The sequence below is a fragment of the Lynx rufus genome, unplaced genomic scaffold, assembly GCF_022079265.1.
Source record: "Lynx rufus isolate CCGP_SWC_20201006 ecotype Redwood Valley unplaced genomic scaffold, mLynRuf1.p SCAF_7, whole genome shotgun sequence".
NCBI classification, from domain to species: domain Eukaryota; kingdom Metazoa; phylum Chordata; class Mammalia; order Carnivora; family Felidae; genus Lynx; species Lynx rufus.
In genome coordinates, this window is record NW_025814889.1 from 2886171 (window position 1) to 2899670 (window position 13500).

Sequence of the window (13500 nt, forward strand, 5' to 3'; positions counted from 1 at the left end):
GTAAGTAAATAAAACAGCGCGTGTAAACCTCACTGCCCTTAGAAGCGTGAGCGACAGAGGGACACCGCTGCTGGGGTCAAGGTCAGTAACTCGTTACCGCAAGTGACTCGGAATTAACACGAGACGTAGAAGCGGCAGGATTTCTAGGAGCGTATAGAACGGTGTCGCGTACCTCACGAAACCGCTCGATCGTCCACGCCTCCCTGGGCCGCCTCGGCTGGCGCGGGCAGCCCTCACGGCCGCTTCCTCCCGTCCGCAGGCACCGGATCCCCAAGGAGCAGTGGTGGCTGAAGCTGCGGCCGCTCATGAAGATCCTGGCCAAGTACAAGGCCAGCTACGAGGTGTCCGACCCCGGCCAGCTGGAGCACGTGCACCACCGAGGCCACGAGGAGCCCGCCGCCATCTAGACGCCGCCGGCCCGCACCGCCCGGCTGGCGCTGCTTCCGACTTCCCGTTTACCGCCCGTTTTTGTAACACTTAAGTTATTTATCGGCACTCCGCGTGAGTTCTGCTGACATTAACACCCGGTCACAGAGCCCCCCGTCCCGTCTCCCTCTCCCCGCGGACCCCCAGGGCTCCAGCACGACTTGTCTGCTGCGTCTCCTACTGTTTCCCGCTTTCAAACATGTGTACCCGGTAGAATTAAACGTTTGGCTAAAACTCCAACCATGGGACTCAATTGGGTTTTTTAGGTAGGCCCTTAAATCCTCAGGATAAAGGTTTTGTCGGCAGTGTTATGGGCAGGTATTGACAGAGTGTTTTGACAGGGATCAGTGCACGTTCCAAGTCATCGCGGGCAACAGAGATGCCGCTTTGACACACGGTACACTTGCCAGGTGCGTGGAGGTGGCCCAAGTCCCAGAGTGACCCCACACGTGGCGTAAGTGATAGAAACTGGGAATGTGTCTTCAGAACGAGGTGAGCTCACACAGCGGACTTCATTCCCAGCCGCACACTGACGCCAAGGTTCTCCTACCGAAGAAGCAAGTCAGTGTCCGGTGGGACCCACGCTCGGGGCTGTGGGCAGTCACAGGCAGAGGGACGGGGACGGCCCTGCTTCCCTGAGGGCAGTAAGATGGTCACCTCACATCTGTGTTCAGTGAAAAGCATTCCTGCCTGTTCTGTCGTCTAGAGACGACGCGAAATGACCCGGGCTACAGACCCGAATGCAGGAAAGGCATCGTCTGGAGATCTGCTGAGGGGCAGAGAGTGGAGAGGCAGACGGGGACCAGCACCGAGCGCGCTTTCTGTCTGAAATATGCACAGTGAGCAACATGGGAGACGGTGGGAGAAGGGTAATGCTTACCAGGCCGCCCTGGTTATCACCCATCTGTTCCAGACTTTTCCACGGGGCCTGGCTGTGACCACACTGGTTCACACATCAATGCACGTCGGATACCTCTGTTCACTTACTCATTTTTTAATAAGGGCCCCAGGAGCTCCTGTAGCAAAAGGTCATTTAAAATAATGACTAAAGAAAGTACGGGTGAATCAGTTGCCCTTTATTTTTAAATTTTTAAAATAAATACTCCATGATTTGCGGGTAAAATAAGCACTTAGACGATGAGAAACTCTGAGTTATAATCTGTGTGTCTCTAGCACTGAATACACCATCATGATCATCTCTTTCCTTCTAAGGGAGGAGTTTGGTCTGACCTGCCACACAAGAGTGACACATGACCAAGATGGGGGGAGGGAGGGACAGTAACTTTCCCACCTTTTAAGTTAAATTAGCTCAGGCTTCCCTTCAAGGGCTATGCCTGCCTGTCATCCCATCCCACTCCCGAGCACAGACGTGTTATCTGACTATCCATGACGGGTCCTTAGCGATTTTTGCGTTCTCCGGTCCGAGCAGGGCCAGGCCACGTGTGCCCCTCCCGACGCCGAGGTACCTGGAGGGGGGGGTGGGGGTAGGTCAGGGTCAGGGCCGTTCCCGCACGCGAGCCTTCGCGGGCCGCAGGCTCCGGACACTCGTCACGCGGCACTTACTTGTCGCTCACGGCGACGAGACTGTCGTGGCTGACGGCAAAGAGCTGCTCCCGGTGCACCTGCTTCAGCTCGTCCGAGAGGCCGTACAGGAAGTGGTCCAGCCCTGCAGGCATCAGAAAAGCCAGTTCCCGTGCTGACCTGCTCCAAGGGCACCCGGTGGACACTCTTCCAGCAAAGGTCAAGCTGTTGCGTGGCCCCTTCCCGCAAAGCCTCTCCCCCGCCAGGGGCGGAAGCCACGCTGCGGGTGGTGCCCCTCTGGCACCTCCCCCCCGCACCCCTGGGCCTCAGGCCACTCAAGCCCTGGAGTGTTGGAGCCCCCAGACCCTGCCCGAGCATGTGTGTCACCGAGGAGGCGGGGACCTGGCAGAGCTCAGACCGTGTCCGTCAGGAACAGCAAATACCTCTGTCTGAAGGAGGCACAGGGGCGTCCACGGAGGCGAAGACGGAGAGCTTGGCCTCGTCGATGTCCTGCTGTGTGAATCGCCCAGCCTTAGCCCAGTCGACGGCCTTCGCAAAAGACTGGAGCGTTTCTGTCGAATGCGGGTCCCTAGGAGGCCAGAGAGACTCACGCGTTCGCCCCTTCACCCTTACACCCTCTGATTTCACAAACAGAGGAAACCACGTGGACAGGGAAGAAGGCTCACGCGGACCAGACACGCTGAGGATGGTTGGATAAAGCCCCTCAGCTCCTTAAGGAGCACCCAGAATGCCCTCATCAGCAGCCGTAAGCGGGCCAGTCTGCAAGGACAGCCGGGGAGCCCTCCCTGCTCTGCGCACAAGTCCTCGAGGCCCCGCGGGACCTGGGGGAGGCGGGGGCGGCAAACTCCTCCTTCCAGCGGATTTCTAACTCGGGTCCGCGGAAGCTCAGGAACTGGTCTAAGGAAAGGGCGGGAGCAGTCAGGGCACGACAGCTCCACGCCCGGCACCCACACCGGGCCTCTGGGATCGCTGGGAGCCCGGAAAGCTCTCGGCTCCTGTCCTCGGTAACTAAATCTTGGTCTCGGGTAACCGCAGTATTTAAGCCAAACTGTTTCCCGTCAGTACTGCGTCTCCTAGACACGAACAACCCAGAGGACACTGCTGGGTGTGGTTTTGCGTCCAAGAAGCGAGAAACAAGGGGAAACGCTTCTCTTTCAAAGGCTCGCCCGCCGCGCGTACACGCAGCCCTCGGGTGGTGAGCGGGGCCGGTGGCGGGGAGCGCGGGGCCCACTCACCGGTAGGAGTAAAACGTGAACATCCCGTCGCGGCCGAGTCTAGCGCCTGCGCCGTAAGCGCCGCCCTTCTCTCGGATTTCTGTGTGCAAGAACTTGGCCGTCATGAGACGCGCGAGGACCTTGAGGCTGAGATGGATGGAAGACCGCGTGTTACAACCGTACCCTTCCCACCAGAAGGCTCTCACTTAACAGTGACACACGCTACGCCTTCCCCTTCTCTAAGGCCGAGAATACACACGGGGAGAAAAATCTGACGTGAATTTTCAAGCGGGGGCTGCGGGGAGAGGTGGGGAGAGGGGTGGGGGCGCCCCTCTCGACTTGGGACAGCGCACAGGGGGCACTGAAGGTCTCATCAGGTGAGGTCACGAACTTCATCGCTCGGGCACACGTACAGACCCTCGTTCCTCTAAACCCCCACCTGCCCTCTCTCTCGCTCTCTCCCGAAACACGGGGAGCTCTTCAGTACGTTTCTACGGGGACCCTCCCTGAGAAAACACTCCAACAGAGCGAGTTCTACCAGTGGGTCCCACATTCCTGTTGGGGGCTCACGTCCTGGGAGAGAGAGCCGGAAGCTTCCAGCAGGCATCCTCACAGGACAGAGAGCGGCCACGCCCGGAGCCCCCAGCCCTCCACACGTTAACTGGAGGAGTGAACGGGTGCCCCTCCAGACGGCGGTGGGGGAGGTGCTCGCCTCATGGGCGCTCCGGGCCAGACCTGGGCAGACGGGCTCCCCGCATCCCAGCAGGGACCGGGGGTTCACCCCCATGTATCGTCAAATATTCTGTGTCATATAAGGAACACAAGTTCACAGTTGGAAAACTGTAAAATACAAAGGAAGGGGGAAAAACGATACTCCTCCTCCCCAGGAGTGCTTACGACACGTTCATGCTTTAAATGTACTTAAGAGTAGAAGTGCGTGGCCTGGTCTGCGTGGCTTAGTGTACAGAGCACAAGTTCAGTTCCTACGAACACAGACCCCCCTCTCCCTCGAGCCCAGCGGCAGCCCTGCGCCCTCCTGGGCCCTCCTCGCCCTCCCCGTCCTCCTGGGCCCCGCACCTGGCGTGGTCCGGGTCCGTGTAGGGGGCGGTCCTCACGCATTCGCCCACGTGGTTCACGGGGAAGGGGAGCAGGAAGTGTGTCTTCATCTGGTGTGGTTTGAAGGTGGGGTCCTGGGGGGACAGGCGTGGCCGTGCTGGCTCCCACTTGCAGGCCCACGGCCAAGGGCAGGGCGCTGACCCCCGTCGCTCCTCACAGCTTCTTGCTCTACGATGAAATATCCCAACCCCAACCCAAGGAACACGTAGTTCCTCAACTAGGAGCGTTCCCTCCTACGTGGTCTCCACCCAGCCCGCTGCGTGACCCCGTCTTTGCATTCGTCCCCAGACACACGTTAAGTCTTCGCATCTGTGATGAACCACACCACCGTCACAGCCCCTGAGGCAGCGTGGGAGGGGCCGCAGCGCTGACTGCACAGTTGGAGGTGAAGGCGGCCGGCCGGGACGCGACAGGAGCACAAGGCCCCCGGGACGTGTCCCCCACACTAGCAGGGCACGCACAAGCCGCGCTGCTCCTCCCAGGTGACAGGGGCCGTGTGAACTTACCGTGATCAGCTTCCTTAGGACTCGGGGGCCGCTAATGTGCGTGCTTCCACTGGACCCACTGGGGGCGGGTTTCTGAAAATAGTTTCCAAGAGAAGTGAGAAAGCCCCCAAACTCACCTGATACACTTCAGGTCTGGTCACGAAAATTCAGAGCCAGTGACAGGCGTGAGGGCACACATGCTAAGTGTTTTAAACCAGTGTAATGTCTGCAGGTTCTCAGAGCCTCAGGGAGAGGCAAGGCTGTCGCTGGAAGACGGGCCGACCAGTCCTGACCGGGGAACGGGCACAGGGACACGGCGGAGGGGGGGCAGAGTCCTGTCTGCCAAGCCTGTGGATGGTCACCCTTCCCTGCACGAAGATGCACTCTGCAAGCCAACAGAGCAGACTGGCCTCTGCCTGGGAGGCCGGGACAAACGTCTGCGCGCTACAGAGTCCCCTTGAGGGGCCTTGCCAGCAGCCGGGAGACCCGCCTGAGCGGGAGGGTTTCTCGCTGCTCTCCCGCTAGCACAGAGGCTCTCAAACCCACTGCTTTTCCGCATCAGGAAAGCGCCCACTGCAAAGGCCCACGTGCCAAGAAGGGAACGCAGGACGGAAGGCCGGACGGTGGGGTTTGAATTAAGCTCTCACCTGGGTTGACACTGGGCAAGCTACTTAACCCTGCTGTCCTCTGCTCCCTCCCCTCAGCGGGACATGACAGGGCGGCCGCAGATGTAAGCACTGGGGCCCACGCCCGGCAAGGGCTCACCTCGACCACGGACAGGTGCCCCGGTTTCCACTCTGCCTTACTCCGACCAACGTTTTGAACAAACTTTTCGACCTCTTTTTCTGCCAGAGACATCTGCTGAGGCATAGCATTCACGGAGCATCTGTTCAAAAAGCCATATATACGTAGGAGAGCTTTACTGAAAAAATAAAACACTTTTACTAATTCATCACGTTTTGTATGAATGACACAAAGGAGTGAATACTACGTATTTACTTTTTGTATCAAATAATGTTTGAACTGTTAAAGAGAAACAGTAGCCAAATACAGAAGTAACAGAGCCGTCTTCTCCAAAAAGACTCCCCCGTTATTTCAGTGCCGCAGGTGGGGACCAGCCGTCAGGACATAGTGACCGCACGCCTGACACTGACTGAACTGTGTCCTTGTCCCTTAAGGAGAACACACAACGTATCGCCATCTGCCAAGGGCTTACATTACCTGAAGGTGGAAAACCTAAATTACTGTCTAGGAGGGAAATCAATTTGAAAACATAAACCGGTCGTTAAAGCGGAGAAGTTTAAGTTGCCAAGGAATTACCATGCTCTCCAAAACTATTCTCACACAAGTCTCCTCAATTCCACGGCGTCACAAACCCTGCTATCACGTACCGGTCGCTTGAACGGTACAGACCACAGACGCTGTCCCTCTTTTCCTTTGGACCCTAGCCCCTGAGTTCCTGTCACTAACAGTAGGTACACCCAGATCGGTGCTAACTGTTCCAGACGCTACACCAACTGCTTCGCACACAGTCGTTCATTTCCTGCCATAAATACGTGAAGCAGTGTTTTATGGAGAAGGAAACAGAAGGTCCGAGTGGTCACAGTGCTTAAGACACCTGCCCTCCCAGGGATGCCTGGGTGGCTCAGTCGGTTTAAGTGTCCGACTTCAGCTCAGGTCATGATCTCGCAGTTCATGGGGTCGAGCCCCGCGCTGGGCTGTGTGCTGACAGCTCAGAGCCTGGAGCTGCTTCGGATTCTGTGTCTCCCTCTCTCTCTCTCTCTGCCCCTCCCTTGCTTGTGCTCTTTCTCTCTCTCTCAAAGGTAAATAAACATGACAATTTTTTTTGAGGACAACTGTCTTCCCAGTGGTCGGGGAGAACCTGCCGTGATTCCTGAGGACCAAAGGGGAAGACACTGGGGAGCTCTAGAAAGAACTAGAGGCTAATCTAGATCTGTGTCCTTGACAGTGAGATGCCAAAAATACACCGTCAGTCATTTTAAAATTCCCTTCACGCTCACAGACCTGAGGGCTCAGGGCCGACTGACAGTCACCGGTGCCACGGCTTCCCTCATCCCATCAGGCACCTGTTCTCACGAGAGACGCTGCGTGTTCACTCTGGTCTCGAGCGAGCGGACCTTCCCTCGGGCTCACCGACTGCTTGCTTATGGAGCATCTGCGGTTTTACTTTTGGAACCACCGTAACTAAACGTGTGCAAGAACTCTACTTTGCAGTTGTAGGGTTAAATTAGCTTGCTTCCTCCCCACCCTCCACAGCTGTTCTTATTCTCAAATATGTTTCTCCCGTGAAGAACGCGTTCTTGGTTATCAGAGGGCGTGAGGGCTCGAAAGCGACTGCCGAGCGTAAGGCAGGTTTGTGCTGCCGCCTCGAGGGAGACACGTCCGACGGCCGCACTTTGGGGAACGGGGGGAGCGGGAGGAGGGCTGCCACGAAGCCGGCGGGAGCCCCACCTCATGTTGTCACGGTTCAGCACGTGCTTCGTGATGCGAGGCAGCTTCCTCAGGACCCGCCCGATGTCGCTCATGCCCACCATCCTCTTCATCAGCTTCACCTGAGCCGGAGAAAGCCACACCTGCACGCGGGCCCCCAGGCACCCGTGCCCGTCCGGAAGCCAAACCCCGACTCGAGAATCTGGCCGTGCCGTGTGTGGGACTCGCCGGCCAGGCTTGGGGGTGGGGGCTGGGGGGAAGAAGGTGAATTACAGGAATCTTTCCCTGTAAAATGCGATCGGCTGGAGTTAGCTCTCCTGGGACACAACAGTCCGGCGCCAGCGCTGGAGGCCCCGGCCGGTGAGTCACCTGGTCCATCCCGCTGAAGGTCTCCTGCAGGTCCCCCGCCGGCGTCAGGGTCCTGCCGGCTCGGACCATCGCGTACAGATGCCCCGAGTCAGGCACTCCGTTGGACAGCTCTTGAGCGGACATCGTAACCAACACTCGGAAATATTCTTCTTCTTCAAAGCGTGGGCTTCGGGGAAAATAAAAACGTATTCAGTTCCTGGAGACCCGGCCACACCCCTTTCGAGATCCGGAAAGTTCATGAAGTGTCGGTTTCCAGCCGATGCGAACACCGTCAGAAATTTTACGCGCCCACAGGAACGACAACTAGGATGCGGGCAGAAGCCACAGACGACAAACGAGGAACGACTCCTGCTTTCACAACCCTGGAGACTCAGCCCTCTGATGTAGCCCAGGAGGGAGGTCTTTACAGACAGTTACCTGTGGAATATCTCACTCCACAGCTGCATCATGTCTGTCAGGTTTCTATCGAGGCAGAAGGATGAAAACAGCACACCCTAAACCACGCAAGAAGGAAGAAATGACGGCTTAACTTCAGGGACACAGAACATGCTGGAGCAACGCCGCGGAGCGCCCGGTGACGCAGAGGGAACCGTTACCTGCTCGTACACGTCCAGGTGCGTGCCATCAGGGATCACGTGGGGCGACGCGGCCATGCCCCCCGTTTTCAGCTCGATCTGCTGAGCCTGCTGTCTGTAGTCCAGAAGGCCGCAGCCCAGCCTGTCAGAGCAAAGAAGGGTTCCCCCACCGCCGGTGTGGTCTGGGCCGTGTCACCCTCCGCTGTGAGCCGCTGGCACGACCGTGGCCACGGCCTCCAGCGACCCGCGTCCACACCCCTAACCACACCTGCCCACCGCTCGCGCCCCGTTCCAGGCAGACGCGATGTGTGCGGGGACTCCAGTCAGTGGCATCCCGCCCGCCCAGCCCACAGGCGGCCACTGCCCGGCGCTAAGCACGGAACCCTAAGCCCTAGCTTTGCAAGGCCGAGCTTCCCACGTTCTTAATGCTTCCTGTTCTCTCTGCTTCTAAAACGTTCTGGCCCAGATTTCATCTGCTCAAGTGTTCGGTCTCAGAAAGGAGACCTGGAGAACCGGCCTCTGTGAGCTTTTAAGAAAAGAAGTCCTCTCGGCACGGGTGATGCTTTTGCAAGAAACAGCCTAACTCTAGCTCCCAAGGTAAGAGAGGACGGAGGCCACGGTGACACCCGTGAGGCCCCCCAGAAACGGCTGTGCCGTGAAGGACAAGTGGGGGGGCTGTGTTCAAGCAAGGGCAAGAACGCTGCAAAGGTCGCAGGTGTCTTCCCATGACCTCTGCTAGGGCGCACGGGACACGAAGCCCACGTGTGTGACGGGGCACCAGCCTACTTGCTACAGGGTTCCATCCCCCTGGTGTCCCGGCACACGGACACAGAGCTGTGGCCCCGCCACGGCCTGCCACGGAGACCCAGAAGAGGAGCGGGCCGTGGGGCCACGTACAGCCTGCCGTGATCTCAAATCCACCCGGATGCCCGCTCTACCAGGGGTCATGGCGTCACACAGCTCAGTGGAGGCCACACGGCCTCTCCGGGTCACCCCACGCCTACGTGGCCGACGTGCGGATGTTTTCTGATCAGGACACCGTTGTTTTCACAAAAGCACTAGGGGTTTTCCAAACTAAAACGACTCGCTAAAAGGTGATCGCCGACGCACCGAGACACAGCAGCTGTGCGTCCGTGCACAGACCCACCCCAGGCCCTTACTTGGTGAGGACGTTGCAGAAGAGGGGCACGTAGGGCCGGAGCTCCTCGGGAAGGGTGTGCAGGCTGCAAAACGCTCTGAAGTACATCACGCCGTTGGTGGGCTGGGCGCAGTACTGCACGGGGGTCTCGCCGGCTGCGGGGGCACAAGCAGCCCACTTCTCAGTCACCTCCTCACTCTTCGGTATGCCCTCCTCAAATGCTCCCCACCGAGGACACCCACACCCCCGGCCAGGCCCGGACGGAAGGGGCGTTCCTCGGGCCCTGCGGCTGCCCTGCCCACCGCCCCCCCGCTGCGTGCGGCCGTCTGAGCGGTCTCGGGGGGCTGGCAACACCCGACCCCGTTCCCTTGCCTGTCCCATGTGCTCCCCGTCCCGCGGTGAAGACGTGGGGGACGTTAACCCTGCTTCCCAGAGGCCTCGTCCACTTATGTGCACACACACTACCCGGTGGTGGTAAACACAAGGAGCCGCGTTAAGACAAAGCGGAAGCGAGGGTGCTTCTCAAGATCAAGGCGATCCCATGACCCGAGTGACACAGCCCAGGTGTGGGCTCCTCGGGCACGTGCCCCCCGGCAGGGGGCATCGCCGCCCCCCCACAGCCCCACTCCCAGCACGGCCACGCGCTCCGGCTCCCCACGCGGCCGGCCACCTCCCCCGGACGGGGCTGGCTGGGCACGAGGGTGCCGGCGTGGACACAGAAACAAGACCGAGCCTCCCGCTCACCTGCCAGGGCCACCTCCAGGTGCGTGAGCGGGATGGTGGGCTCGATGTCCGACACCTTGAGCGCTGGCAGGCAAGACGTGTCCTGAGCTTTGCTCTGCTGAGTCTGTAATTCCAGACCTAGAACCACGCAGAGTGACGAGCAATCAGGGCAGGAGCTGGGAGGTCTGACGACCCGCTCGCCTGCGCTCGGGCCAGCCCTCACGGACGGCAGCCACCCGGGGCACCGCGGCTTGCCAGCTCTGCCGTTGCCGGGCAAACCCAACTCGGCACAACAGCCTGCCGGGGAGGCCGAGCTTTCCTAAGTGCCCTCCTGCCCACGACGTGAATGGAGAGCTGTGCTGGGGCCACTGCTGTGCTGAGGGCTGGGCCGGGCTTGCTCAGGCTCCTCTCCACCCCACCAGACTGTACTAGAGCCTGAATGCTCGGCCCGCTGCTTTCAGACTTCCAACCCATTCCTTGCTGGACCGGAATTTCGTAACTTTCGCACTGGCTTTGTCTCCTTTCAGCCGTGCCAGCCTCAGCACGGTGCGTGTGCGACCACGGGTTTCGCACGTTCTGCAAATGCTCCAGCAGACATTTTCTCGGCCTGACCTCTCACAGCTCCCGAAAGAGGGGAGAGGCCCCTCCTTCCGGAGTCACAGAACCTCGCAGCCCGTCAGGGCGGGAACCCCAGAGGCTCGGCGCAGAGTCTGCAACGGCGCACGAGGGAAAAACACTGCACGGTCTCCAGTTCCGTCAAACAAACAGCTTCATTTCTCGCGCGTCCGAGGAGCTGAGTGGACCTGGCCTCCGCATCTACCTCCGAGGTCCCGACACCTGACGGCAGACTGCCAGCCTGTCCCGTGGGGGCCCATCCCCGGCACAGCACTGTTGCCGAGGCTGGCCCACAGCCCTCGCTCCGGGAGACGCCAAGGAGTGGGCTCTTGGCGGCTTCCTGCAGACTGCCAGGCCCCCACCAGCTGTGGGCTGACTCCCCCACCCTGCCCCTCCACGTCACCTGGGTGTGCAGGCGGGAGCTCAGGAGCCCGCCCCGTCCAGGTCTAGGGCCCCCTGGTCCTGGGCGGCACCCTCACCTCAGCACCTGCTCTCCCAGAGTGCCCGGGGTCAGCACAGAACTCTCCGGCAGCCCGTCCTCTGCCAGGTGACAGGCTCCCGGCTCCCGACGGCGGGGCCAAGGCACGTGACCGGTGACGCAGACACCCCAAACTGGAAGACCGTTCCAAGTCAGTCTCCCGCCCCACCGTTCCCACCGCGCTCCTCTACAGAGTAAACTCGGACGCACAGACCGCTCGAGCCGCAGTCCACACCCGGGACGTACTGGCCGGAAAGACCCCTCACGTGCCCCAGCACCGTGTCACACTTAACGGAACTGCGCAGTGATCTGCAAGCGAAAAACACGTTTCCGTAACGTGGGCCTCCACCCGCTCACACGCGAGTGTGGACCAGAGCACATGGGTTTTCTTAGAACCGAGCACATCTCTGCGGCCAGGCCAAGAGTCTGGCACAACTCAAGGAATGTACCAGGTCCTGTTGCTTAGGCCTACAATTACGCTCCGGGCCACAAAGGGCTTTAATCAAAAATGGAAAACGGGTGGGGCTGCAGCAAACTAAAAGCTTCTTCGCAGCAAACTATCAACAAAACGAAAAGCAGTACGGAATGGGAGAAAATATTTGCAAATTACAGGTGATAAGGGGTTAATAGCCAAATATATAAGAACTTCTACAATTCAGCAGCAAAAAAGCCTGAATAACCTGATTAAAAGTGGGCAGGGGATTTGAACAGACGTTTCCCCAGAGAAGTCATCCAGAAGGCCGACAGGCCAAGATGAGAAGATGTTCAGCATCACAACCACCAGGGAAATGCACATCAAAACCACCACGACCTGTCAGAGTGGCCAGAATCAGGAAGACCAGAAGCGCGGGCTGGTGACGGTGTGGACAACGGGGAGCCTCGGGCACCGCTGGCGGACGGAGCGCGGGGCAGCCGCCGCGGAAAACAGACGGAGGTCCCATTCCATCACAGGATCGAGCAATTCTGCCGCTGGGCGTTTAACTAAAGAAAACAAACTCTGACTTGAAAGGTGTCCGTACCCCCACGTCCGTTAGTGTTGTCCACGCCAGCCAAGATAAGGGAACCACCTGGGTGTCCATCGGTGGGAGAAGATGTGGTTATACGTACAATGGATTATATGCAGTCGTAAACAGAGAATGAAATCTTGCCGTTTATGACAATACAGAGGGCATCACGCTAAGTGAAATGAGGCAGAGAACGACAAACACCTTGTGATCTCGCGCACACGTGGCATCTGAAAAAGCAAACGCCAAGCTCGCAGCGACGACAGACTGGTGGATGCCAGAGGTTGGTGGGAGGCGTGTGAGGGATGGGTGAAAGGGTCAAAAGGTACAAACTTACAGTCTAAAGTCACGGCACGGACCGCACAGCACGGGGACTGTAGGTGAGAACGCTGTGCTGCATGTGTGAAAGTGGCTAAGACAACAGATGTCACGCGTTCTCATCCCACGAAAGACAAATTGCAACCGTGTGGGGACAATGCTGACTAGCTGCCCTGTGATCATTTTGCAAGATGTACAAATGTCAACTCACTGCTATATCCTGAAGCTAAAATAATGCTGTACCAGCTGTATCTCTGCCTTATGAACTTATTAATAAATCCATCTAGAAGACTGTCCTCGGACAGAGAACATATCAGATATTAAACGTATCAGAACAGACAGTACAGCTGACCTCGGCCAAAAGGCCAAGAAGCAATCAATTAATTATACCTCAGTTTAAAAAAGGAAGACGGAACTTGACGACCAGCACTCATAAAACAGAAGGAATTATTATTATATTACTCACAATTAGCGAGCTCCGTTTACGATTACTCACAATTAGCTGGCTACATTCATGAAGAGCTTAAAAGAGCTGTATGCAAAAACCAGAACTCCAAGGTAAAGAGTAACAACTTACATGCTCAAATTACCTTTACTGGATAGACTAAATCATCTGAACCTTAGCGTTACTGACTTCCTACCTAAAGCCAACTCCGCTGCCCGATAAACCTGATAATCCCTCACGTGATCCCAGCCAACTGCTATTCTGGCCGGGTGGCCGTGTCCCTGTGTACTGCAGATCTATTCTGATGGACTTTATTTATTCGTGTAATTTACCTACGCTAAAACCCACAGTTTTAAAGATACAATTCAATAAATTCTACAAACGCGTAAAGTTGTATAATCATCACATTGCGGTATCATTTCCGCCCCCAAAAAGTTCCCTCCTGGCTCCCTGCAGGCAACCCCCGAGCCCACTCGCCTTCTGTCAGTATAGTTTCACCGCTTCTACAGTTTCATGTAAATGACTCACTGGGCAGCAGGCACTGTTTCGGCCTGGCTAACTTCACTTAGCACAATGCTTTTGAGGCTCTCGTCACTATGAA

General features: G+C 57.9%; 2 protein-coding genes, 1 long non-coding RNA gene and 1 pseudogene across 9 annotated transcripts in view; 2 read left to right on the plus strand and 2 right to left on the minus strand.

The window, feature by feature from the left end:
* The window catches only part of PFKP (phosphofructokinase, platelet), a 56027-nt gene extending 55361 nt beyond the window's left edge, over positions 1-666 (plus strand). For all 6 annotated transcript variants that reach the window (XM_047067141.1, XM_047067136.1, XM_047067140.1 and 3 more), the window contains one exon: positions 260-666. In XM_047067141.1, the coding sequence (XP_046923097.1) occupies positions 260-407 (148 nt within the window). In that variant the 3' untranslated portion in view covers positions 408-666. The remainder of the gene's footprint in view (positions 1-259) is intronic.
* An 815-nt stretch (positions 667-1481) lies between these two features.
* The window catches only part of PITRM1 (pitrilysin metallopeptidase 1), a 43554-nt gene continuing 31535 nt past the window's right edge, over positions 1482-13500 (minus strand). For both annotated transcript variants that reach the window (XM_047067135.1, XM_047067134.1), the window contains 13 exons: positions 10061-10177; positions 9339-9471; positions 8200-8320; positions 8021-8097; positions 7604-7769; positions 7256-7356; positions 5549-5669; positions 4805-4876; positions 4260-4372; positions 3204-3329; positions 2391-2536; positions 1990-2092; positions 1482-1892 (listed from right to left, as the gene is read on the minus strand). In XM_047067135.1, coding sequence (XP_046923091.1) covers positions 1799-1892; positions 1990-2092; positions 2391-2536; positions 3204-3329; positions 4260-4372; positions 4805-4876; positions 5549-5669; positions 7256-7356; positions 7604-7769; positions 8021-8097; positions 8200-8320; positions 9339-9471; positions 10061-10177 — 1490 coding nt within the window. In that variant the 3' untranslated portion in view covers positions 1482-1798. The remainder of the gene's footprint in view (positions 1893-1989; positions 2093-2390; positions 2537-3203; positions 3330-4259; positions 4373-4804; positions 4877-5548; positions 5670-7255; positions 7357-7603; positions 7770-8020; positions 8098-8199; positions 8321-9338; positions 9472-10060; positions 10178-13500) is intronic.
* On the plus strand, positions 4353-5735 carry LOC124502467 (uncharacterized). Its single transcript, XR_006959913.1, has 2 exons — positions 4353-4780; positions 5016-5735. It is a non-coding gene; the product is annotated as an uncharacterized LOC124502467 (long non-coding RNA).
* Positions 12716-12831, minus strand: LOC124502842 (uncharacterized; annotated as a pseudogene).